General features: G+C 40.5%; 2 protein-coding genes across 4 annotated transcripts in view; one reads left to right on the top strand and one right to left on the bottom strand.

Annotated features, from left to right (window-relative positions):
* Positions 1-49: 49 nt before the first annotated feature.
* On the top strand, positions 50-15,749 carry PGM3 (phosphoglucomutase 3). Of its 3 annotated transcripts, none has more exons than XM_005153146.3 (13): positions 50-100; positions 1,011-1,216; positions 2,248-2,432; positions 2,935-3,002; positions 3,303-3,436; positions 3,593-3,788; positions 4,514-4,671; positions 5,611-5,694; positions 6,381-6,479; positions 6,791-6,907; positions 7,620-7,742; positions 8,532-8,705; positions 9,422-10,594. In XM_005153146.3, the coding sequence occupies exons 2-13, from the start codon at positions 1,013-1,015 to the stop codon at positions 9,506-9,508; spliced, it is 1,629 nt and encodes a 542-aa protein (XP_005153203.2). In that variant the 5' UTR covers positions 50-100; positions 1,011-1,012; the 3' UTR covers positions 9,509-10,594. The 3 variants fall into 3 exon arrangements, with proteins under 3 accessions (XP_005153203.2, XP_030908480.2, XP_030908481.2); XM_031052620.2 differs by having other exon boundaries at positions 57-114; XM_031052621.2 differs by lacking the exons at positions 50-100; positions 9,422-10,594 and adding an exon at positions 15,678-15,749 and having other exon boundaries at positions 1,013-1,216.
* The window catches only part of DOP1A (DOP1 leucine zipper like protein A), a 52,290-nt gene continuing 36,775 nt past the window's right edge, over positions 10,564-26,078 (bottom strand). Inside the window, exons 21-37 of the mRNA XM_031052622.2 lie at positions 25,927-26,052; positions 25,474-25,608; positions 24,826-24,881; positions 24,260-24,364; positions 23,547-23,613; positions 23,107-23,251; positions 22,781-22,860; positions 22,112-22,221; positions 21,793-21,942; positions 20,606-20,667; positions 19,640-19,792; positions 17,953-18,089; positions 17,136-17,191; positions 16,190-16,354; positions 14,621-14,750; positions 12,571-12,630; positions 10,564-11,158 (exon numbers count right to left, since the gene is read on the bottom strand). Of these exons, the coding sequence (XP_030908482.2) occupies positions 10,856-11,158; positions 12,571-12,630; positions 14,621-14,750; positions 16,190-16,354; positions 17,136-17,191; positions 17,953-18,089; positions 19,640-19,792; positions 20,606-20,667; positions 21,793-21,942; positions 22,112-22,221; positions 22,781-22,860; positions 23,107-23,251; positions 23,547-23,613; positions 24,260-24,364; positions 24,826-24,881; positions 25,474-25,608; positions 25,927-26,052 (2,040 nt within the window). The 3' untranslated portion in view covers positions 10,564-10,855. The remainder of the gene's footprint in view (positions 11,159-12,570; positions 12,631-14,620; positions 14,751-16,189; positions 16,355-17,135; positions 17,192-17,952; positions 18,090-19,639; positions 19,793-20,605; positions 20,668-21,792; positions 21,943-22,111; positions 22,222-22,780; positions 22,861-23,106; positions 23,252-23,546; positions 23,614-24,259; positions 24,365-24,825; positions 24,882-25,473; positions 25,609-25,926; positions 26,053-26,078) is intronic.

The raw sequence follows: 26,078 nt of genomic DNA, 5'->3' as shown, positions 1-26,078 counted from the left end.
CGTGCCCGCCCTGCGTGCTGCCATTGGCTGGGTGAGGCTTGGGGGCGTGGCCACGCCGACTGTGGAAGGAGAGAGCGGCAGTGGCAGTAGGACGTGAGGGGTGAGCGGCTCCCGGTGAGGTGGCGGAGGAGGAGGGGGATCTTGTCCCGTCGGGCCTGGGTGGTGGTGCTGGGTGCTCCCCAAAGCCTGCAGCCGTGCAGGGAAGTGGCTGCTTTAGCTGTGTGGTTGTGGTGGACTATGTCCGGCTGGGTGGCCCTCCCTGGCCTCAGGTGGCTGGGCGGGGTGGAGGCTGTGGTGTTGGCGGGGCTGGCTGGTACAGCGCTACCTTAGAGCTGCAGTGCTGGTACAACATCCGTATTGGGGGTTTCCGTAAGGGAGGACAGGCTGCTTCGGAACTCAAAAGTTAATTAATGTATGGCCAAGTGCACAGAGGGGGCATATTACAGGGAGAAATAGCCAGCCCTTTGCGATAAGGTTGTTAGCATTCCCGGATCCAGCCAATTGGAAATTGTGTCTTTCGTCACCTAAATCACATCATCCCTTTGTGATCTGGTGAAGCTGTGTTTATCTACTGCTTCACTGGGAATGTAGAGGCTCCTTCAAGGATTGGCTTGGTAGTGGTCCCCCTTTCAGTTCCATCAAGGGATTTGATAGGACAAGGGGGAATGGTTTTAAAATGTAGAAGGGTAGATTCAGATTAGACATTAGGCAGAAATTCTTTCCTGTGAGGGCAGTGAGGCCCTGGCACAGGTTGCCCAGAGAAGGTGTGGCTGTCCCATATCTGGCAGTGTTCAAGGTCAGGTTGGATGGGGCCTTGAGCAACCTGGTCTAGTGGAAGGTGTCTCTGCCCATGGCAGGGGGGTTAGAACTACATCATCTTTGAGGTCCCTTCCAACCCAAACCATTCTATGGTGTGAATGGCTTAACATGCCTATGGGCTTTAAAGTGCAGAATGTGAAACTAAGTACAATGTCTTCACTCATTTGCATCTGTGTTACTTCCTTCTCTAGAAATGGATTCTGAGGCCCTTAAAAAATACTCATCATTACATCCTAAACCTGCTGGACTTACACTTCAGTATGGCACTGCTGGATTTCGCACCAAGGCTGAACAGCTTGATCATGTAATGTTCCGCATGGGTTTGCTGGCAGTTCTCAGGTCCAAAGCTGTGGCATCTACTATTGGCATCATGGTTACAGCATCTCACAATCCTGAAGTAAGAACAAGTTTTCCTTTGAAAAGAAGGTAGATGTGATCACTCTGGTGAAGTAAAAGTTCTTCATGGTACCAGGAGACCAGATCCTGAAGGCACTTGGACCTACTTAAAGCATATGCTTAGCCTGCTACCTGTGAATATGATCTCCAGCATGTTTGAAGTTACTTTTCCTTGTACCTGCGGTTTAGACCCAGCCAGTAACACAGCACACAGCATCATGCAGCTGTTTGCTCATACCCCCCTTTCTCATCTTTGTGGGATGGGGAGGAGAATTGAAAGAATGTAAACTCCAGAGGTTGAGATGAGATCAGTTTAATAACTAAAGTACTAACTGCTACTATCAGTTTAATAACTAAAGTACTACTACTAATAATGATAAGGAAAATAACAAGGGGAGAGAATATGAAACTAGAAGTGGAAAGGAAAACAAACAATAAACACAAGTGGTGCACAATACAATTGCTCACCACCCACTGACTGATACCCAGCCTGATGCAAGGAGTGACCTGAGCCTTCTGGGTAGCTCCCCCCAGTTTGTATACTGGGCATGGCGTGCTATGGTATGGAATACCCTTTTGCCTAGTTTGAGAGAGATATCCTGCTTCCTCCTGGCTTTCTGCACCTCACTGGCAGAGCATGAGTCTGAAAATTAGCAGAGTACCCTTGAGAAGAGATGAACCTTTGAGCACAATCTGCAAGTTTAAAAAATAAAGAGATGCAGCAGTTACAAATCAGACATTTAGACTTCTGCTGTTGCTGTGGGGCATTTGAGGTTATTAGAATCTCTATGTCAAATCAATTTCATATCAGAATTATAAGGAGGTAAAAATTGGTATGTTTAAGTACAATGTGCTGGTTATGTTACTTTGGAGGGCTTGAAGGAGGTTTAAGTAGACAGCTAAGCTATTGGTTCCCAGAAATGCTCCCCATTTAAAGCAGCAATGTGATGGAATCACGTGTCAGCTGTATTCAGAGAGATTTTATTAAGTTTCTTCCTTCTAAGCTTACTATCTTTTCTGTTTTTTTCTAAGGAAGATAATGGTGTAAAGTTGGTTGATCCTCTTGGAGAAATGCTGCACCCTTCCTGGGAAGAGTATGCCACACAGCTAGCAAATGCAGAAGAGAACGAATTACAGCAAACGATAACTGTGATCTGCCAAAAAGCAGCAGTGAACCAGCACAAGGATGCTTCAGTTTTTATTGGTAGAGACACCAGGTAATTCAAAATGCCATGGAGGTATGCTGCTTTTATGGGAGTGCTGATATTTTGTTTATTGGTGCTTTTGGATGTTCAGCCCTCTACAGCCAGATTATCCTGCTTTTTTTCTTCATGCTTATTCTGCTACATGTTAATGTATGATTATAGCAAAGAAAAAAGTTTTCCAATGATGTTCCTATGTCAGCTTCCCTAATAGTTATGACCTAGCACTGTTTCTGGACAGGATGATTTAGTGTGGGTTTGAGTTACTTTTGGCAGGTACTGTGCAACATCCACATCTATTCAGCAGTTTACTTGCCTTTGTAATTTTCTGGGGTAGTGGCTTTCAGGCTTCTACATTGTCAGGTGCCTACAATAGGTGAAAGTATAGATTTCTTCATATTAAATCTAAGTCTAGTGGCAGAAAGCTTGTAGAGTCTTCTTCCACATGTGCTTCCTTCCCAAGTTCATACATCAGTGTCTCCTGCAGAGGTTAACAGTTCTGTTTATTGTTTTCCAGGCCAAGCAGCGAGAAACTTTCACAGTCAGTCATAGACGGTATCTTCGTTCTAGGTGGTCAGTACCATGGTATGTTAAGCTTTTGCAATTCTAATCTGAAGTAAATTTTATGTAAATGTGACATAACAATGCAGACCTAAACCAGTAGCCCAGATGTTATTTCCATTTTTGCTAGTAATGATCTTATTTCAGGGGCAATTGTATGGCTTTAACAGGAGGGGGGGTATTTTGTCCTAGCAGAACCTGAAAACTTTTATATGTTTTTTCTGCACTGTATTTGTCTGTTTATTGAGAATAGCAAATACTGTGCAACCTTTAAGAAGCAATCAATTTAGTGTGCTATTTCTGAATATTATGCCTTTATGCTAGATTATGGTCTGGTGACAACACCACAACTACATTACATGGTCTGCTGTCAAAACACCCAAGGGCAGTATGGGAAAGCAACGCTGGAAGGTTACTATGAAAAACTATCCAAAGCTTTTACAGAACTGATAAAACAGGTGAGTACTGGGTGTTGTCTTTTTCATGCAGATGTCCAAAATCAGTACCTTCTGTCTGTTATCCTGTCTGGATCTGAAGTTTTGAATGCAGCATGCCTCTGGGTGTGGTTTCACTAGGGTATGAGTTCACTTTGCCCCTTCTTCCCTTTTGCTAAGTCTTCCAGCTCTGGAGAGAGTCAGAAGCACCTGAAAATTGACTGTGCCAATGGAATAGGAGCCCTGAAGCTATCAGAAATGGAGCCCTACTTTCCAAAGGAGATGCTAATTCAGCTATATAATGATGGAACCAAGGGGAAACTCAATCACTTATGTGGTGCAGATTTTGTGAAGGTTCACCAGAAACCCCCTAGAGGTACATAATCAGCAATTGTATATCATTTCACCTCATCTCCAGATCTGAAAGTGGAAGGTCTAGCAATGGTGTATAAACTTTGGGTGAGCTGAGCTCCCTGTTTTCATTAAGTGACTGTATGAATGGTTCTGTTTGTGCAATGGAAGGAAAGAGAGGATCGTATGCCTGGGTTTGACACATCCCTCGACTATGTTAGTCCGAATGGCCTGAAGGAGCACAGTACGTCTCTGCCTGGCTGAAATGTATTTGACAATCCAGTCTGAATGTTAAGATGGTGGAGGTGGTGACATGTATCTTGGTGTGCTCTGTAGTGACTAAGTGCATGAGAAAAGGGGTGGGAGTTCTGCTGCTGCAAGGTTTTTAACCTCGTGCCATAACTGACATTCAGCGCTTATTTCCAAAATCTAGCGCTATGACTACACACAGTAGTTCTGGGACTTATTTTCATACACAGCTAGGGAGAAGGTGTAGCATAATAAATATTTAGAGAATCTGTTTTTTTTTGTTTTATTAGTATTTATATTTTTGATGTGAATATGCACTGTTCAGTTGCATTCAATACAGCATCCCTGTTTCAAGTCTCTTAGTAAAAGCAATGTCTGTTTCAGAGCATTAGTTTTATGTGTGTCTGCACAGAGCTGATTTCCACGTGAGATCCACATTGGCACTAATTGAAACATTTTGTATCTTTCTTTTTCTGTCTCTGATTTGCATTTGTACATTAGGGCTGGACATGAAGCCCAATGAGAGATGCTGTTCATTTGATGGTGATGCAGATAGAATCATTTATTACTATCAGGATGCAACTGGCCTTTTCCACCTAATTGATGGAGATAAAATAGCAACTTTAATTAGTATCTTCCTTAAAGAACTTCTTGCCAAGGTAATTTTAACATAGAAAATTAATGCTGACACTTTCATTTGTAAAGTGTAAAATAGTGTAAGGAAGCTGTAGTGATTTGTACGTACGTGGTCTCTACCTCTATCTAAAGTGAATCCGGTTTAAAGGGACATCAGGCCTTTACCTCATTGTTAGGGCCAAATGTTGTTTTTACAAGGGTGTGACTTCCATACTCCAAATAAAAATCTGAGCATTGATCTTTTTTCTTTAACCTAGAAGCTTTTCTTAGTGGGAAAGAACTTTTCCAGTTTCAGTGTACTAAGTATTGATATTCCATTCTCTTTGTTTTGGTATCTTTCATGTATTTTGGGTTTAGTCCTTCTCTCCACATTTTTGTGAAGCTTTCATTTTTTTTGTAGGCATTCCTTTTACATGAGAACTTGGTTGTGGCAGCCAAATCTTCCATATAGCATCCTTTCCTCACAGGGGATAGAAAAAGCTTTTATTTTTCAGAAGTCCTCTTAGACTTGGTGTCTATGATACCAAACCTAGACAAGGTCTCCTGGTTTTGTGCTCTTGGAGACAAGCTTGTTTCTTACCCTGTGGCAGAGAAGCTGGACAGTGAGGAAAACTTGTGCTTGCCACCAGCCTTTGCTTGCTTTGCACTGGATGCTTTGATATTACTGCTTGTGAGTATGGCCTCATGCAATGCCATGTGTGTTGCCAGTGCATTGACCTTGCTGAATACGAAAAGGGGATTGGAAAGCCTTAAACTGTGATATTTAAAGACTTGAACAGAATTCATTTGTCTTAAACGTATAGAAGTTATCTGTGAGCTGGTTCCTTCACCTGGTGCCTGGGAGTTTTATGTGTCAGTAGGAGAACCTGTGTTTAATGGTTCTGATTATCCTTCCATTTATCCTGCTCATCTGGCCATGTGTCTATTGGACAGTAAAGCTGTTTGCTTCTTGGTTTGCTCAGGTGGGACAGACTTTAAAGATGGCAGTGGTACAGACAGCGTATGCCAACGGGAGTTCCACACGCTATCTTGAGGAAACACTGAAGGTATTCTCCTTTTTTTTTCTGGGCAGTTTTCTGCAAAGGTTGCTTACTGCACATTTGTTTACTCTTGAGATAAATGCTACTATAATATGATTGCTAAGATTTAAACTAGACTAAAATAAATTACTCTTTCAAACCTGCAGAAGTGACTAAGTTCATGGTGGTAAAGGAGACATAAGAGAACAGAACTGAAAAAGTTCTGGTCAGCTTTTACTAGTTAAAAAAAAACAAGTTTGGCAAAAGCTGAACAGAATCCCTTGTTACTGGTAGAACAAGTTGAGGACTTTGTAGCCAAGCCATAAAGTGAGTAGTTAAGGGCTCATTGATACTTTGACACTGGTGGTTTAATTTTTTGCAAGAAGCTAAATGTGTTTCACTACATAAATTGACTTAAGGTAGTATTTCAGCTTGGATAGAAAATCAGGTATGTTCCCTGGAACCTTAAACTGAATTAAATTTTCTTGGCTTGGGGGTTTGTTTATGATAAAAAAAATCAGCCTTGAATATATGAAATCTTTTTATTTGGGTCTGCAAAACTAGGAGATAGTTCTAGCTGTGGGGAGTCAGTACCTGTGAAACACAGGCTGGTTTGTAACAGTCCATGCTGGGTGGTGCTCAGTTGCCAGCACTTCGCTTGTGGTTCCTGCCTACTGCAGAGAGTCTGTAACATTTACATTTCTCTGCTGCAGGTACCTGTGCACTGTGTTAAAACAGGAGTGAAACACTTGCATCACAAGGCCCAGGAGTTTGATGTTGGTGTTTATTTTGAGGCAAACGGCCATGGAACGGTGAGTATGAGCATGTAATGCTCTGCCAATATGTACAAAAGTTTAGCTGGATCAGCTAGAGAAGGAGGTCTTTTCACTCTGTGATTACATTTATAAATTAAATGTCCTATCCTTGTTTGAGAACAGACTTGTTTCCTCATTCTGTCTTTATCAGAGCATTGCCACTAGTTCCTCTGTTTTACATGGGGATGGAAATTCATGGTAGCAAACATTAATGATTGTTATTTTGGCTTAAACAGTAAAAGTATGCTGCACATACCCTAGATTGTGACGTAGGCTGATCTTGACTTGTTGTCATTGCTTAATTCTAGGTGTTATTTAGCAAAGCTGCTGAAACTAAAATAAGAGAATTGGCAAAAGAGGAGAAAGACAATGAAAAGAGAGAAGCAGCAAAGATGCTTGAAAACATGATTGACCTGATTAATCAGGTAAAAACTGAGAGAAACAAGTCACTGTGGTGACAGTCATGGGGCTAACACTGTGAGTGTCAGTCAGGCTAACACCAGGGCTTGTTGGTGCAGGAAGAGGCTTGCCATCATACAGGGGGCCAGGAAGAAAAGGGCAGAAACAGTCATCTCTCTTTAGAAAGTTGTAATGCTTTCTCAGTGAGTGGATATAGAGTGCTTTCAGCTGGTGCAGGCTTCTGACATCACCACCCAAAGAGGGAGCAGGATCGCATGGGGTCCCAGTGACAGGATGGGACTTGGTCATCATTCAAGAGCAAGTCATCTTTTGTCTGATGTTTTGCACTGAGGGGGCATGGGAGGCTGGGGGTGTTCCAGTGCCAATGCCCACACAGCCCTGGGAGTTTCTGTCTTAGCACAGGTGTTATTCATCTGGGCCAGTGCCAGCTTTAATTGTCATGACCCCAGAACAAAAGTGAGGTGCCAGTCCTCCTTAGGAGAGGCAAGGACTAGCACTCATCCTTGGCACAGTAGTACAAGTTTGCTTCTGTTCTCCTTACTTTGTGGTAAGGAGGAAAAACCAAAACACCCCCCAAATGAACCAACCAAACTACCTCAGCTACCCAGATTGGGACAGGTCAGCCTGGCTGCATTTTCACTCTCTTCAGCTGGGAGGCTACTGCCTTCGATTCTTTGCTATTGACTGCTCCAGTGTCTCTTCCCTTCCTGTTAACAGACGGTTGGAGATGCTGTGTCAGACATGCTGGTTATTGAAGCAATCCTGGCTTTGAAAAGTCTGACTGTGCAACAGTGGGATGCTGTCTACACTGACCTTCCAAATCGGCTGCTCAAAATTCAGGTGAGTTGCATACAATGCTGGCTCAAGTGACAGCAGGCTCTTGGGGCCTTGCCGTGAGCAGCTCTTGCCTGCTATTTAGATAACCTTTAGTTTAAAGCTGGAACAGCCCATTAAAGGGCAGAAGGCCAAACAAGCCATGAAACCACCCAGAGGAGGGACCAGAATTTCACTTGGATTAAGATATGAATTGTATGAATGATGAAATAGTGGCCAGCTATGGTAAATGGGAAAACCTGACCAAAGCTGTTCAAATTTTGACTTAGAATTTTTTTCTTAAGTTTCGGATTAGAAAAACCCTGTTTTTCTAAGGCCCCTATTTCATAGGCAGCTGGATTTTTCTTGATGTGCCACTTTGTATAATTCAAGTATTGAAGCTCTTATTTATCTTTGCCAATATTCAAAGAGCATAAGCCAAACAGGTTCTCATGTGGCAGTATTCTGTTGGACACAGCGAGAAAGCTCTGGGCTCTAAATTAACCAGAGGTGAGAACTTAACTTTTCTGATCTAGTGGGAGAAGCTACACTTTCGGTTCAGAGGCTGGCCAAAGGGGCATGTTCAGAACTGAGCCCTTTTCCAAACCAAGCAGCTGAGCCCTATCAGGACTTGATTAATACATGCTGAGCAGGAATCCTAGGGATCCCAAAGTGTTAGTTAGCCCCATATGAGCTCTTCTTTAGGCAGTGCAGTGGATCAATACCTCAAGTTCTGTCTTGCCTATGTCCTTTTTCATTCTGCTGTCACTGTACAGCTCCAGCACACAAGTAAATTGGCTGCTTCTGATGCTGCAGGTTGCAGACAGGAGAGTCATTGACACAACAGATGCAGAACGGCGAGCAGTTACACCCCCAGGACTGCAGGAGAAAATTGATGCCCTTGTAAAGAAGTACAAATTGTCACGAGCATTTGTCCGTCCATCAGGAACAGAAGATGTGGTTCGAATATACGCTGAAGCAGACACACAGGTCAGAGCCTAAACAACTTGTATATGAAATGATGTCAAACATTCTTCTGCTTAGCACTGGGTGATGGAGGAAGTAGTATGTTTACATACTCATCTTAAGCACACTGAACAGGTGCTAAACTTGAAAAGCAACTTGGTGATCACCAGAAGTCTCTCTGGATTTTCTTTTATTTGTAAAAAATATAAAAAGAGGAAGTTCTTTACTGTGAGGTGCTGAGGCACTGGTACAGGTTGCCCAAAGAGGTGGTGAATGCTCCATCACTGGCAGCGTTCAAGGCTGGGTTGTACATAGCCTTGGGTGACATGGTTTAGTGCGAAGTCTCACTGCCCATGGCAGGGGGGTTGCAACTGAATGATCTTAAGGTCCTTTCCAAGCCAAACCATTCTGTGAATCTGTGATTCTATATTTAATGTTCTCAGTGTTTATCTTTAAAAGTTAAATGTTTATAAAGGCACATTTGACACTAGATGCTTTGAAAAGAAAATCTGCTTTCTGAGAACTCAGGGTTAGGAGAGTTATGAGGAAGCCCCAACCATAGGATTTCATAAGAAGCAAAATGAAAGAAAAAAGTAAGCAAACTTCGGCTCCTGTTAAGAATTAGTCCACATGTGAATTGAAAGTTGGCAGCAAAAGCAGGGAAATGCTGCTGTAATATCACAGATTTGCACTAAGCTCATGCTGACACCAATGTAACCAGCTTCTAAAATGTTCCACAGGAGAATGCGGATGCCTTGGCCCATGAAGTAAGCCTGGCTGTTTACCACCTCGCTGGTGGAAAAGGAGCACCACCTCAGCCCATATAACGAGTGATACAACTGCATTTAACATTCATTACGTGACTTATTTTTAAATACTCCTTTCTTTACCATTTGCTAGTGTGGACATACAAAACCCTTCCTGAGAGCAGCAAGAATTGATCAGAACTGAACAGAATATTACCTCTATAAGCAACTTACCTCTTAATGAGATGCTGAATGTTTCTCTCCTGCCATGAGTTTGTCTAACTTCTGAAGCTGATGTGACTTAGAGGTGACTCCCTTCTTGCTAGGCAGGGGCCTAGCTGTGCCTGGAAGGAATTCCACCTCCCACCCAGCTTACTTCATAGGTTCTTGTCATGTTGTGCCTGATGTCCAACTCCCACACCCTCACAAAGCTGGCGGCAGCTGTGTTTGACTCTGCTCACAGATCCCCACATTTCCTAGCAACCAAATCATCCAGGGGCAGAGGCTGGGCCCCAGGTTCAGTTTGCCTCAGCTCAAGAGGGAACAACATAATGAAAAAGCATTTGCAAATAATAATGTATTACTGCAATAATATCTTCATTAGATACTTTCATGAAATTCTTGTTTAGAAAGTAATCCATAGTAATAGTATTTATAATCACATTGAAGAGGGAAGGAACAAATTTGTCTTCTTTAGGTTAGATATAAGGAAATAGATCTTTCCTGTGAGGGTGCTGAGGCCCTGGCACAGGTTGCCCCAAGAAGCTGTGGCTGCCCCATCCCTGGCAGTGTTCAAAGCCAGGTTGGATGGGGCTTTGAGCAACCTGTTCTAGTGGAAGGTGTCTCTGCCCATGGCAGGGGGCTGGAACCAGATGATCTTCAAGGTCTGTTCTAACCCAAATGCTTGTGTGGTTGTGGCCCTTTCTACTTGCCAGCAGTGCAAAGGGCTAGGGCCCAGGGGATGTAATATTTTAAATACACACTTACCCTCCTCTGCATCTTTCAGTTCAGGGTATCTACCTCTGACAAACGGATTTTTCAGTGTAGTCCTGTATTAACTCCTGGCATAATGGTATTTTCTTAAGTAAGCACAAATTCCAATGGATCAAAAAAGACAAAAATAAACTGGAAACAAATTGAAAAAATGTGCACCTTGTATTTTTTAGGATTTTTTTTTAAGACAGAACTCAAGACAACAAAACATGTACTGTAAATAGTAGGCACCATAATCAATATGAGCCACCAATATTTAAACTTGATTCAGGCCACATCCAGAACTTCTCTCTTATTTACAAATATTTAACTTAAATACAACATTAAGTATTTCATTACATACAAAGTAAGAAAAGAATACTATACAACCGGGAAAGATACAGTATCTCCTTTAAATAGTTACATTACGTATAAGCTGCGCGGTACTGGGTGGGTTCATGTTTTTATGATACCTTCAAGAAAATCCTTCTCCACCATTTCTTCTATCTTTTGTCTTGCTTTGCTGGAGGGCTTAAGGTTCTCCATTTTTATGTCCTTAGTTGGAAAACAGTTGGGGTAAAGGACAGGGCTCCCTGAGTGTCCAACACATCTGCTTGTGACTTTGCTGTTGAAAACCTGGCTGAGTACATTGAAGAAAGGCAAAAGTTGCTCAATGCTGCGAACAGTGTAGATGGTTAAAAGCAAGTGGCCTGGTTCCCAGCTTAGTGTTTTCCCTGAGCTGTCGTCCTCTGGATTTTTCTGTAAATACAGATAAATGGGAAATAATACAGGACAAAAAAGCACAGGTAAAAATAACATTGAGTGCACTGCCTCAGCCCAGGGCTGCCCTTGGCACCTGTCCCAGTGCAGCTCCCAGTGGTGCTGGCTAATGGCAACAGGCTGAGCTGGCCATAGCCAGTGGCTATGTCGGGCTGTGGCTGTGTGGGGAAGCTGTGTCCTCCTGCTGCTGCTTCCCACAGCAGGTTGGTCTCTGATCACTCACATTTCACCCTAATGCAGCGTTTGTGACAATAAACCCCAGAGGGAATTAAACCAGGAAGTTAAACCAAAAATGAAGCATTTTCACTTTGAAGCTGGAGTTCAGGGTTTTCAGTATCTTTTAGTACCAGAAATAACACATATGGAGGCTCTGAGCAAACACAAGTTGTCCTCAGAGGAAAACGGTTCAGTTACTCATTGTGTGTTCTCAGATGACCTCAGTTACACACCTTCCATTTCATGAAGGAATTTCAAGGGAGAGAATTTCAGGAACCCCACCAGCAAAGGCAGCAGTCACACACCAGATGCTCTCAGGCAGTGTCAGCACACTGCTGTGACCCTGTTTAGGGTTGCCTTAAGTATGTGTGAACTAAAATAACTGAGCACTAACATCCAACTTCTTGTAACTGTACTCTTCATTCATTTCCTTTTCCTCGAGTCAAAAAGATATTAAAATCTAGACAATAAGATGCTATCACCACCAGAAACACCTTGTTTGGTCTGTTACTGACAAATGAGTTGGGAAAGCTGTTACTGTGAAACAGAGTTCTAGCAATACTGGGTTTTATTCCATGAAGAAGGAGAAAAGAAGCACAAAGGCCACACCAAGGAGAGCCAAATCCTGATTCACCTCTGCTGAGTAAGGCATCCAAGGCCCCTACAGGTCCCAAAGAGCAGGCTTTGTATTAGAGTATTTTAACCTGGTGATTTGGCTGCCTGTCACAGAAGATCACTATTCTTGTTCTAGGAGTCCAAGGAAAAGAAAGGCTCACAATGAGCTAGAGAAAAAGCAAGACCGAATTCCAACACAGAAAGAGCTGTTGATACTTCCTGCTTTGAATAAAGCTACCAAAGTTTCTCCTTTAAAACATTATGTATGACTGAGAAGAAAGACTTTTCAGGGCTTGTTCTCTACCACACTTTGTATCACCCAGTGGTGAGCAGGGAGTGCCTGCAGCATGCAGCAAGTGTCAGTGTTCCACAGCACCAACTAAGTGGGCTGTAAATGCAAACTTCAAAAAGACTTCAAAAGTCTCTCAACTTTGTTTCCTACCATAAGTCTGATCTCTCTCAGTTCTTACTGAAAGCTAAATACTGCCCAGGGCCTTGAGGTGATGGTAGTTATAATGGCAAGCTTGTTTCACAACTCAAGCATCAAAGGCCACCCTCACCTGATGCTTGGCCATCTCCATTCCCTCCAAAACCACCGTCTTAAAGTCCTCCTGTTTGTCCTGTGGAAGGAAAGAGGAGAACTTTCAGACTGCATTTCATATATCAAAATCATACTTTGCCGTGAAGGCTGTGCAGTTGCTTGGTTTGGTGCTGTGCTTCAGATGGGAAAATCACCCGTCCCCAGAAAAACCATGGCCCAGAAATGGCCGCCTAGAGCTTGTGTGGCCAAGACACTACTTCACAATAACAGCACTGCCAGTTTGTTCCTCTGTTTATTGCCAGTAGCACTGAAGGAGGTTTTTAAGCACGTTTCCTCCAGACAACAGAGCCTGAGCAACACCACACTGCATGAATCTAAGCATCAGTCAGGGTACCCTGAAGGACAACTAAGACCCACTGGAACATTTTGTTCAGAAAGTTATTTCTAAGGAAAACCCACAGCTATATGCAACAGTATTCTCCTCTACACAAAGAAGAAATGGCCTGGAAGTCAATACTCATTACCTCATGTTTACCTCCTCATCATATCCCTAGATATGGTTCATAGTGTGCAACTGCTGCCGTGACTAGGGGGTTCCAGAAATTCCAGGAAATTCTCTGTTATTGAAGCATACTGTGGAAGTCCTGACTTCAGATATCTATCCCAACACACATTACTTACCAGCATGCATACTTTATACATGATGTGTAATTTGTAATTCATGCAGAGAGATTGTTTGGAGCATGACAGCTTTCTTACAGGTATGACAGCACACTACAGTGAACAGCAGGGTTAGAGGCTATGCCTGACTAGCAGTCAGTTAAAATTGGTTATTCCTTTATATATGTGAGAAGAGAAATTTAGCCCCATCTTCACAGTTCCAAAACAATTAAACGAGGAATGCAGATGTGCTTCAGATCCTTGTTTTATCCCCTGTAGTTCTCAGCCTTGCTTGAATAGCTCAGATCTGCCTACAACTGTTATCCCTAAATTTGATGAAGCTACTTATATTATCAGTAGTTTCTTTAGTCAGTAAAGACATTAGATATTGTAAATTTAGCAGCTACAGTAAGCTGTCAGTGCTACAGCCCTGAAAACACAATCTGCGTGGAGGGAAACCCAAGAAAAAAGCTTCAAAGCTTTCTCCCATACCGCTTTCATCCCTGTTTCCCTGCCCACCCAGCAACCTTTCCTGGTAAAGCACCTGCCCAAGGGGCTCTGTTTTCAGAAAAGTAGCTGACAATGTTCTGACTCTGTGGCAGCAAAAGAGAATTCCCACGGACAGGGCTTGGCCAGTTCGTGCCAGGTTCATTACTGCATCAGGCCCCACCCCACAAAAACTAGGGTTTAAAATACCTCATGCACCAACACAATGACAACTCTAATTGTATTCCCACCCTACCGACTGCAGCCAAGATTCCTCCAGAACCATTTCTACTGCTTTCTGTCTTCACTTCATCATGAGTGCTTCAGAGAAGAAACACAGTCCTCCCTGGCCCTGCAGGGTCTCAAAATTCTTGGTTCTGTTATGTTTAGGAATTCAAGTTTTCTGAATGTTTAAATGTGACTATTATTAACAAAACTGTTTTTCTACTTTTAAAGGTTGTTATACTAGTACCTACATATATGACAGGCTATCTGAAAGGGATTTTGTGTTACATATATTAGACAGTGAAGCGTATTTTACTTTTTTCTCAAATAATACTAATAATACTTTTAATTGGCAACTCCAAAGTCACTGATCATAGTCTTTTATTTGATCATAAAAGGTTTGGGGTCTTTTGGTTGGTTGGTTTGGGATTTTTTTTGGCTTAGGTACTTGCCAGTCCTGGGGTAATAGTTGGATTTTGTGATCTTAAAGGTCTTTTCCAACCTAGTTGATGCTATGATTCTGGGTGATTTTTCCCTGATGCTGACTTGAGATTACTCCAGTGGGAATCTCTCACACCAGATAAACTCTTTTCCATTCTTCACTGTTTAAGAAAATATCCAAAACGAAGAAGCAGTGCTGTAAGTTACTGTACATGAAAGTCTTCAATGAAAAGCAGAACTGGAAGAAAGCAATGTACCTTTGCTTTTTTGCGCAGCAGTTTTGCTAGACGCACCACATATGGTTTGAATTCCCTCTGATGTGTTCCCTGTCTCCGTACTTCCAAGCCTGAATCATCCGACGCTTCCGGAATAAAAGCCCAACGATACCTGTCATAACACAAGCAGACACTAACCTTACTGAACATGCAGCTTTTTCTTCTAGATCAAAAAATATGAGTGGATCAGGAAATGTAGTTAAGTATCAAAGAAAAGGCTGGGAAGGTGCAGGGGAAAGACACACACATGACCAAAACCCATCCCCACAAGAAAATCAGACAAGAAAGAATAGCAGAGGCACATTCTGAAAAGCAGGAGGTGAAATAGCCAAGACGGTAGCACTGTTTATTTCCTTTACAGTTTCTTTGAAGTATTTAAGGATGTTAAGAGTAAGACAAGGCAGTGAAGCTAAAACAAGTAATATTCACATCTTCATTGTGTGTAGGAGAACTGGGGGCAATTTTGAATTATAAAGTATGTAAGTTACGTAGAACGTTTTCCTGTGTATTTGCAATGCTTATGTAACAAAAAACTTTCTCAATATACTTCGTTGCTAATAGAAACTCATTTATTTTACCTATTCATAGGCCAAGAAGACCAAATGCACCATTCCATCCCCTCCCATCCCCTCCAAGGCAGCAATCCACACTAATGACCTAAATAAAACCAGGTTGGCTAATACTGGGGATTAGGACAGCTTGGAGAACTGCACAGGAATTATGAGCAAAATCCCCAGAAAATAAAATAAATGAAGGAACCGTTAAGATTAGCTTTAGATATAGAAATAATACAGGGCACAAACAGACACAGAGCATGGAAATTCTTCCATGCTCTAGTGCACAGGGGCATCTCTTAACAGGATAATCAGAGGTGACCAAAAGCCTACCAAGCTGTGCCAGGGCAGCAGCTCTCACATGGTCACCACTGCAGTGAATACAAATAGACAAGCCACGTTCTTTTGTCCTTGATGATCTCTCATTTCCATGGTCTTCAGCAAATGACAATTGTTTTACACCTTTTTTTTTTTCTTCCCAACAGAACAGGATTGCAGAGGCTGTGGACACTAAGGAAGCAGCGGGCACACATAAACATGACTGACCAAGGAAAAACCTATGGGGTCCCCTTCACAAGCAGGTTTGTTGCAACATCTTTCAGACAGATCATGCAGGAGTGAGTCATGCTGAGATGACACACAGTCCTCTGATCTCATGCATTAGTCACTGAGACCTGTGGGTGTATTTTGAGTTCTTAGACATTACTGCAACTAAATACTTGAAAAATAAGATATTTGAATAAATCACTATTATTGATTAGCTAGCAAGTGTGGAGAATCTCTTGCCACATGCTAAATCAAACCAGCTTGAACTCATCTTGTGGGTAGCATCATTTGCTCTGAGGGCCACATTGACACAGGGAGGGAGTGAACTGTGGGCTGGCCTGGGTGAAGGCCAGAAAAAGAAAGGAAATAGGAAGACTTTTTGTACACTAGAATTTTACCAAGAGGCATGGAGAAACATCTAAGAACTTAAATGACAGTGTCTTCTACTTACATCTGAAACTGAGGCAGGTTTTCAGATGGTAAAGCCAGGGCCAAGTCCAGAAATTTGCAAGCAGACAAGTACAGGTTCAGCCATCTCTGACTGTTGTAGGACGTGGAGAAACCGTTGCCGCCTGTGTACGTTGTCTCCAGACCAGCAACAGATGGACCAGAAGTTCTAAGATAAATGACAGCAGGCAGGTGAGTCGCAACAGCCTTCTGCCATTACGGGATCTTCATATTTCTTACTTGCCTTTATGAACACCCAACCCCTTATTTACCAACTTAATCCTGAATCCATAAATCAAAGCAGAGCTTTAAAACTGACAGTCATGTTGATATTACTTTGTTTTAGGGAAAAAAAATCTTCAAAAGAACAAAGAGAATCTAGGAAAAAAGTGAGGAACAAGACTTGGGCAAATAATACCTCATGTCCGTTTGAGAAGACTGATTCTACTGCTAGCATTGACTGAAATTGGGTTGTACTGCGCAGAAGGTAGATGAGATAGAAATGGACAATAAAACAAGAAAAATTATCTACCTCATCTTTATGTCTTTCTACCAGTAGAAGAACCCACATTTTTATTTAGACAAGAAAAAAATCCATCAGTCTCATTCTAAATAAGAAGTGATACAGAAAAGCTATGAAGTCATACCATGCATATGCTAATTGCAGAAGCAGTGTCATTTTAGCCAGAAAAACACTGTAAGAACTAACATACCTGTACCGGATAACATATCTTCATGATTTATGAGCAATCTGACAGTGGCATTTTTTTTGTTTTGTCCTGAACAGTATGCCTCTGGTACTGCAGCCAGACTGAATTACCCTTTGTCTTTCTTATTTCAGCTTGCCAATTCTAAGGCAAATTATACTAAAGGAGGACCCATCATACCTGCCCATCAGGATGCCAGCAGACTGTTATCAAGCTAAACAAGTGGGAAATTTGTAAGTTTACCTGGAAATGTCTTCATCAGCAGTGAGCTCCTGTTCCATCAGTAGAAACACTTGTACCTAAAGATCAAATGCTACATTTTAATACCATTTTTTATGGACCGTGACTCATGAAAATTCTGCAGGGATTTGTGAGTAATAAACCTTAGAGGAACTGCTTGGAGCTTTATTTCCATTTCTGGATGATGAAATAACCCCCTAACTTAGTCGACACTGCACCCTAAAGCTCTTTCATGTCCTACATACAATCTGAGTAGCACAAGGGACAAGAAACTGGCTCTTTTATGACTAAGAAAACTCTTGGAGACTTTTCCTCTCCACTACTTGAAAAAGGTTGAGTTGAGCCTTGTATAAATCTAGTTACAAAATTTCAGCCACAATGTGATCTGAATGACTATCAAATGCCAATACAAGATGGATTCTGACTCCTCCTTTATCTGGGTTCTCATACTCATTGCTGGAGAAAAAAAGCTGAATGATCAGACAAATAGAAACACTGGATCGTGAGTGTGAATGGTGAAGAAGGCACACATGTGTAGACAGAAGTTGAAGTAGGAGTGACTAGGAAACAATGAGTGCAAATGCAAATTTAATTCAGGAAACATCTGAATAGCTTGAATAGCATAAGCCAACAGATACTCTATTTCATTGCAAAAACCAGACATTAGGACTACGAAAATAAGGCAGTTTTCAACTTGTGTCCATTGTACATTTACACACACAATATCAGAAGAGATTTTCTTAAAAATGTTGAGGATGAATAAGATTATGTCTCAAATTTGCACCAGTTCTCCAAATCATGAGTGCTAACTGCAACTCACCAGTTCAGTGATCATAGTTGGCCAAAGTGAAGTAAGGTGCTGTGGAGACATTCGCAAAAGCAATACTCTGAAAAACAGGAACACTTGGGAATGAAGGGTGGGCACCTGTGGCAAACGGAGACTTTCTACCAGCCTTTCTGAAACAAAAATCCAAGAAGTTTTCCTCAGTTCAGAGTAATTCCAACTCACATTTTCTCTTTCCCTCATTTATTCTCCATTTTTACATTAGTTTAAGTATCTGCCATGTTACTGTTCTAGTACTTTGCTACAGCTTTATTCTGTCAACATAAAAAATAACCATTTTTACCAAGTAGCAAACAAAAGCAAGAAACGTCAAAATAGTGCAGTTGCACATTTTGATTAAAATTCTCCAAATAAATGCAATGAGACATGTGGGAGTTTTGCTCATCTTACAGAGTTTCACTCATTAACAAAAAGTGGAGTTAACAGATTCCAAACAATCTGACAACAGCCTGAACACCAAGGATATACTGTTACTATTAAAGGGCTGCATCATCATAGTAAAGTGGGTATTACAGAGGGTCAATATGCTCTTATTTAATCATAACCACCTCACCTCTAAGCATTGAACACATACAGAGGCAGATACATAAGGAAATGTTTCAGTCAAACCAACACATGCACTTTGCAGTTCAGACCAGAAAAACCACCCGGTATCTTGAATATAGTAAACTAAGCTACAGACTTAACTGAGGGAAAAACATAAAACTCCAAAGAATAAATCCAAGAAATGAAACAAGAAAGATGATGCAACTGACTTTCCATACAGAGGAAAAGACTAAAGTGTCCACACTGGTAGCACTAAAATATAGCTAGAAGCTACTGCTGCAACTATTTGCATCATCTTGGAATAAAACCAAACAACTCCCATTCCCAATCTCCTAAAGTAAAAGGTCACTGGAAGTAGTATTCTTCAGTGATAATCAGGACAGATAAACAGAATAGTAAAAAAGAAAACCAAAACCACCAGACAGAGAAGTCAAGCATTCAAAACTTCAAGGTCAGCCCTTCCATTTATCCCTAGTTGGTAGGTGTTTATATTGGACACTCACGTCAAAACACATGTTGCAGGTACCTAAGCATACTGATCTAGGTATAAACTGACAGATCAGTGAAATAACCTGGATAAAAATCATCTAGCAATAACAAAGTCTCTGTAGTTGGCAATCATCTAAAGACTAAGAACATTCTAACAAAAACATGCAGAAACTTTGCATCCAGCAATGGGAACGGTACTTATAGAATCATAGAAGAGTTAGGGTTGGAAAGGACCTTAAGATCATCAAGTTCCAAACCCCTGCCATGGGCAGGGACACCTCACACTAAAGCATGCCGCGCAAGGTTTCTTCCATCCTGGCCTTGAACAATGCCAGGGATGGAACGCTCACAACCTCCCTGGGCAACCCGTTCCAGTGCCTCACCACCCTAACAGGAAAGAATTTCTTCCTTATATCCAATCTAAACCTCCCCTGTTTCAGTTTGAACCCGTTACCCCTTGTCCTGTCACTACAGTCCCTAATGAAACTCCCTCCCCAGCATCCCTATAGGCCCCCTTTGCACAATGATATTCCAGGGGACAAAATTATCTGCTGTTACCCTGTCATACAAATATTACTCAGTTTACAACAGAGTTCAGAAGTCCACTAAATGATGTATTTTTACTGACCTTGTATGTCTGGAAGGTATTTCTGGTATTGGTCTATCTCACTACTAAAAATTGCAAAAGCCAGCCTCTTCAGGAGCATAGCACGCTGTTCCAGCTCTGCTTCTCGATTAGCAAACAGATTGAGTGAACTGCTCTGAGCCACAGCCACTCGTGCTGAAAGAGAAAATAGTGTAGAGGTGAACTTCAAAATTTCCCTTCTGTTTCACCGTAAGGCATAACTAACTCTTACCTCCCTTGCATTAATGCAGCTCAAAATTAGATATTAAGATGATGTATGTTCTGCAATTTGTATTTTTAACCACAGTGATTTAAAATGCATGTTGATTCAGGCTGGATGGGTGGAAAAAACCTCTTTACAATGAGGGTGGTAAAATACTGGAACAGGTTGCCCAGAAATGTGGGGGATGCACCATCCCTGGAGACATTCAAGACCAGGCTTGAATCAGGTTCTGGGCAACCTGATCTAGTTGAAGATGGTCCTGCTCATTGCAGGGGGGTTGGATTAGATGACCTTTGAAAGTCCCTTCTAACTCAAATTATTCTGTGATTCTAAATCTTGTAAGTATACACAATAATGCCCGGGTTTAGGGGCTTTTCAGAGGGAGTTTAGACTTTTTTTTTTTAAACACATTTTGCAGGAACAGGTAATCGGATGTTTAGAATGTACAGAATCAATTTTTCCTTAAGCAGAGTTAGTGTGAGATCCTTAAAAAAGCAATCAAATAAACCCTCTGCTTAGTCAATTTAGCCATACAAGCAAAATTCACTGTGTGCAAGGATGGTCTCGAATTCTCTCACTTCCAGTTATCTTATTTATGGATCTCCAGAAACAAGTAGTTGAAGAAAACAGGAAAACCACAGAACAAACAGATTGAAATTAATGTTGAACAAATGTTTTCATTATATTTTTCCCTTTCCTAGTGTTTCCCATCAAGAAAAGTCACTACTATATCAATAAATACTTACTCATCAAATCTCTGAATGTAGTTTTATCATGTGTCATCAAATTATCCATAATTGCTCTCCAACTAAAAGAGAAAGATTGTACACAAATCAGAAAAAAAGCAGGAATTTAAACAAATATTTACAAAGCTTTTTCTGCTCTTTTAATACAGGCTAAGGCTTCCAAATCAAGCTTTCTAAAACATACGTACCATTTACTTGGTGCAATATGATCTGAAACTATAACTATAATTTCAAACCCCCTTCTCAAAGAAAATAACAGATGCAAACCAGAAGGACCTTGACAAGCTTGAGATGTGGGCTCAAGTTCAACATGGCCAAGTGCCATGTCTTGCACCTGGGTCAGGGCAATCCCAAGCATTAATACAGGCTGAGCAGAAAATTAATTGAGAGCAGCCTTGAGGAGAAGGATTTTGGGTATGAATGAATGAAGAAGTGAATATGAGTTGGCAATGTACACTCACAGCCCAGAAACTGAACTGGGCTGCATCAAAGAAGCATCACCAGAAAGCTGAAGGAGTTGATTCTTCCCCTCTACTCCGCTCTCATGAGACCCCACCTGCAGTACTGCATTCAGCTCCCCAGACCCCCAACATGGACATGTTGGAGCAAGTCCAGAGGAGGGCCACAAAGATGATGAGAGGGCTGGAGCATCTCTCCTGTGAAAACCGGCTGAAAGAGTTTGGGTTGTTCAGCCTGGGGAAGAGAAGGCTCTGGGAGACCTTACAGCAATTTCCAGTACCTAAAGGGGGCCTGCAAGAAAGCTGAAGAGGGACTTTTTACAAGGGCATGTAGCAATAGGAGAAACATAAATGGTTTTAAATTAAAAGAGGGGAGATTACATTAGATATTAGAAAGAAATTCTTTCCTGTGAGGTAGTGAGGCACTGGAAAAGGTGGCCCAGAGAAGCTGTGGCTGCCCCAAACCATTCTGTGATTCTACAAAATGTCAGTAATTTTTTTCTCATAGAAAAAGTCCATCTTGAAAGTGAAAAAAATAACTTGTGCATAGAAATACAACTTAGGTATGCAAGTTTCACATTTCACATAGTAATCTAAACCAGAGAACATCCTTCTATTTCAACTGAGATCTGTTGGGAAATTCTGTTCTACATTATACATGCTCTTGTGTAATGGTATACATAAAATTTGTTACAGCTATCCGTATGAGCAGGAAATACAAAGTCTTACTGGTTAACACATGAAGCATCCATCTGGAAGAAACTGGAATCCATAAAAAGGTCAAATGCTTCCTTTTTCCATGCTCTCCTTGTATACTGATACCCACTAAGACTGCTTAATAACTGGACACAGGCCTGATAGCTGGATGCATTGTGAGCACTAAACAAAACAAACCAATAAAGAAAGTCAACATGAAACAATTTTGAATGGTTGCTCAGAAAGACTGACATATCTAATACTTGTCATGCCTGTTTCAACTTAAGTGTTACCCACCAAATTTCAACTGGCTGTAGAGATCTACATCAATTAAATACATTGTAAAAGATACCTGTGATTGCGGAGGTAGGGAACAACATAGTGCATAATATTCACAAGCAAAGGAATAACCCTCTCTTTTTCATCACTGTAGAAAACCATATCCAACAGATGAGCCAAAACCTATAAAAGGAGAGAAAAATATGTTATTGTGCACTCTCCAATTACTTTTTATCTAGCTATTCAGCTTTCTTTTTTTTTTTAGTAGTATCTTCTACTGAATATTCAAGTTTATGATAGAAGTGATCAAATTTCAGGTACTATACAAAATCCAGAGTATTAAGATCCCATTGTTTTTAAAACTAAGGTAAAAACACAGAAGCATAAGCTCCTGCACAAAGCATTCTGCAGGTTAAGATACAAATATAAAAATTATCAAAAATTGACTGCAATTATCAACATTAAATAACCCATACCACTAATAATACACAAAGGTTGCCACCAAAAGAATTTCCCATACTACACATCCGAAAGGCCATGCTTTACGCCTCATCCATCTCACCAAATCTTTGTAACTGACTTAGTCACAAAGTTTTATATATTGTTACCTGACAGGACCCAGAATCCAGGTCACATCAGTGCTTCCCATCACATCTTTTTCCCTAAGCTTCTAGTCTAAAGCTTTTCACAATATGAAAGTTTATTATAAGGCACTACTTATTACATCTGAAGAGACATTTACCTCAGAAAGTAAGGTCAATGCATGGACACTATAAACAGATGGAGTAATGTTTGAAGTTTCCATTGCTGGAGATAACATATCTAAATGAAGATCATAAAAAAATGTCCAAAGTTAGTTTTCTTCAGCAAATATTTACCTTACAAGCATATTTTAATAGCATATATTTTGAAGAGGTAGAGACTTTGCCAGACACACTCTGTAAGACACGAATGCATGAACAACACTGAAGCATTTTTAATGTATTAAAATATAGCAAAGATGTCGTCTTTGTTCATTTTGGCCTGATAATTAATGTTTGCTTTTAAATAAAATGAAAATGAAACTACCTTCAACATCTGATTCTAAGTTGTTTCCATCAACCATAATCTTGGGGGAAGGCTTAACCTCTAAGTTTCGTCTTAGCCAAGTAGTCTGTTCCAAGGAAGAACCAGCAATTGCCCCAATGGCATCCACTATCTTGTGCGTTACGTCCTGGTACAAAAAAAAAACCCAAGCATTTTAAGGACTTTGTGCAGAAGGACTGTGTTTGTTGTCCTGACCCATTTTGTAGCAGTATGGAGCTTCTTTCAAATTACTTCTATATTACCAACGATTAGTAATTCCATAGAAAATGAGATCTTTTTCAACAGATTACAAATAGTGTTAAGTAGTAGATACTAAAGAGCCATTTCAGACTACAGAAATGATGTATCAGATAATTCTGGTACATTCAAGCATTTGTTGTTCAATATTTTCAAAAGCGGTACACATAAAATACATCTCTTACCTGGAGATCCCTTTGATCTTTCTTATTCTCCAGGCTTGGGTTTTTCATAATGAACTCATTAAGAACACTGAAAAAAGTAGATACAGATTTTCTTCTCACAATACATTATTCAGTAACTTTAAGGCCTAGGGCAAATCTGGATATATTTATGTGCACAATACTTATTTACTAAACCTTCAGTCACTGCTATTAGCAGTATTCTAGAAAACGTCCTTTCAAGTTTAAGTTAATTTTGATCATACCCTAATAGTTTATCAATAACGTATTTTGCTAGACTATATATGAAAGTAACTTTAAAGACACTTTAATAGGGAAGATAAATTCCAGAAATTAAAGAAAATGGTCCTTATAGCTTTATGCAGAAAATCATAGTTAACGTTTATTTCTAACAATCCACAAACAGCTTTCAGGCTGGGAATGAACTCTTTCTGTTGGCTGAAAATCTACATACACCTAATAAATAGTCATTGCAGTTATTTTCAAAGAAAAATCAGAAACTTTAGCCTACTGTTTGAAGAGCCTGAATTGCTCAAATAAACTGTAGAGTGTGGCTTATATTGTGTTATACTGTAAAAATTAATATATGTAACAATTCCTCAGCTCTACCACTCAAAAATAAGTGTCAAAGATTTGGAAACACTAAAATTTCAAATATGATTTCATATATTTACATTTGAGCTTACTTTGCAATTGCAAATATCAAGAGCACTTACCCGAGTATGAGAAATTGTCCTGGAGCCGGAAGACCAACCTGGATAGAATCTTTCAACAAAAGCAGCAGTGCTGCCCAGCTATCTACTAAGCTGGTCACTGGAATCCTAAAAGAGAGAGATAGATGCGATGGAAATGAAAACAGCATTTCCCTCAGGTATTCCCCATTTTCTTTCTGTCTCACTATTCTCCTGTCAGATATTGTGAAATCCACATTCATATTGATTCTTTGGTTTTCCATTTAATATTAAGTGCATACATCAAGTCATTAAGATAAGGAAGAAGAAAAATATACTCTAAAGACATGCTATTCAGAACAATGTTGGAGTGGTACTAATCAGTTAAGCATACTTAATATCATCTTTCCTTGGGCAGGGGGCAGACTTCCTGCAGGATTTTCAGGTGAATTCCTTTTTTTCTTTATGACACCTACAGTTCAAAACTCATTGTTCATATTACACAGGCTATTTCTCATCCTAAGGATTATGAAAAGATGTAAAATATTCAAACTTGTTGTTGTTCATCTTGTTTCTTGGTGATAGAAATATAATTTAACTTCTTGTCTTACCTTTGAGTATAGGCATAGAAAAACTGCAACATGCAGACTTCCAGTGAAAGATGTTTCTAGAAAAAAGATATGAAACCTGTGTCACCAGGAAGAAGAAAGTGACTTTTTCTCCTCAGTTTCCAGGGCAAAACTGATAATGCTATAATGTTATTGCAGTGTCTGAAGATATAGCTTGACTCATTACCAGGCTATTACAAGTGTCCATTCAGGCATTTTTATAAAAATCATAGAATCATAGAAGAGTTAGGGCTGGAAAGGAGCTTAAGATCATCTAGTTCCAACCCCCCTGCCATGGGCAGGGACACCTCACACTATACCATATCACTCAAGGCTTTATCCAACCTGGCCTTGAACACTGCCTCTTTTCCCCACTTTTCCTATTTGAAAAAAAAATAAAACAACCTGCTGCTATGATAAGCACCTGTTTGCTAATGTAAGCAGTAACCAGGATTCTGGAATTGTTCAGTAAATAGTAATGACTTAAGGAGGTACGACTTCCCTTCAGAGGTTCATCCATCCATCAGCTATTGTGAAAATTTTCCACATTGCACTGCTCAGCTTTGTGAATGAAGTTCCCACATCACCAGTGTTCTAAGCTTCAGTAAGAGGACATTCAATAAATCAATAACACCTCTATAGTTTTTGTACCTTGTCTTTTGCTATGGCTGGAGGTTGCTTCAAAACTTCTTTCACTGTTTGTATAACAGTCTCTGTTCTCATAACACTGATAGAGCGAACCAGCTCGACCAGTAGAAGTTGCTCTTCACCTGCTGCAGGAATAACCTAAAGGAATCAAATGTATGCCACAGATTATCATCACAGACCAAAATTAATGCAGCTGGCCTCATGGGATTGACATGTTACTCACAGATCATCTAGAGATTTGGAATTACTCTTTTTCTGAAGAATTCAGGAATATTATCCCATTCTAAAATTAACTGGTGTCTCCCTACAGTACAGCTGCTAATTAGAAATATAACTACTCTCAATATTTTGTACTATGTATTTTTTCACTGGAATTTCTCAATTTTCTCCTTCCTGCTGCTAAACAACTTGGAGGTATTACCACTATTTAAAGTGACCATAGTAGTATAAACATACCTTTGTCCTGGAAGTATTTTTATTTTGTCTCCTTTCATTCCATACAAATGCAATAGCAGCCATGAAGTGAACACCATGATTCATTGAAATTGGACCTAAAAGTTCAAGAATCTGCTGCCTCAAATTCTGAAATACAGAAGCAGAACACATAT

The sequence above is a fragment of the Melopsittacus undulatus genome, chromosome 3 (assembly GCF_012275295.1).
Source record: "Melopsittacus undulatus isolate bMelUnd1 chromosome 3, bMelUnd1.mat.Z, whole genome shotgun sequence".
Taxonomy (NCBI): Eukaryota; Metazoa; Chordata; class Aves; order Psittaciformes; family Psittaculidae; genus Melopsittacus; species Melopsittacus undulatus.
The sequence above is the reverse complement of the archived record's forward strand: the minus strand, read 5'-3'. Positions and strand labels throughout refer to the sequence as shown.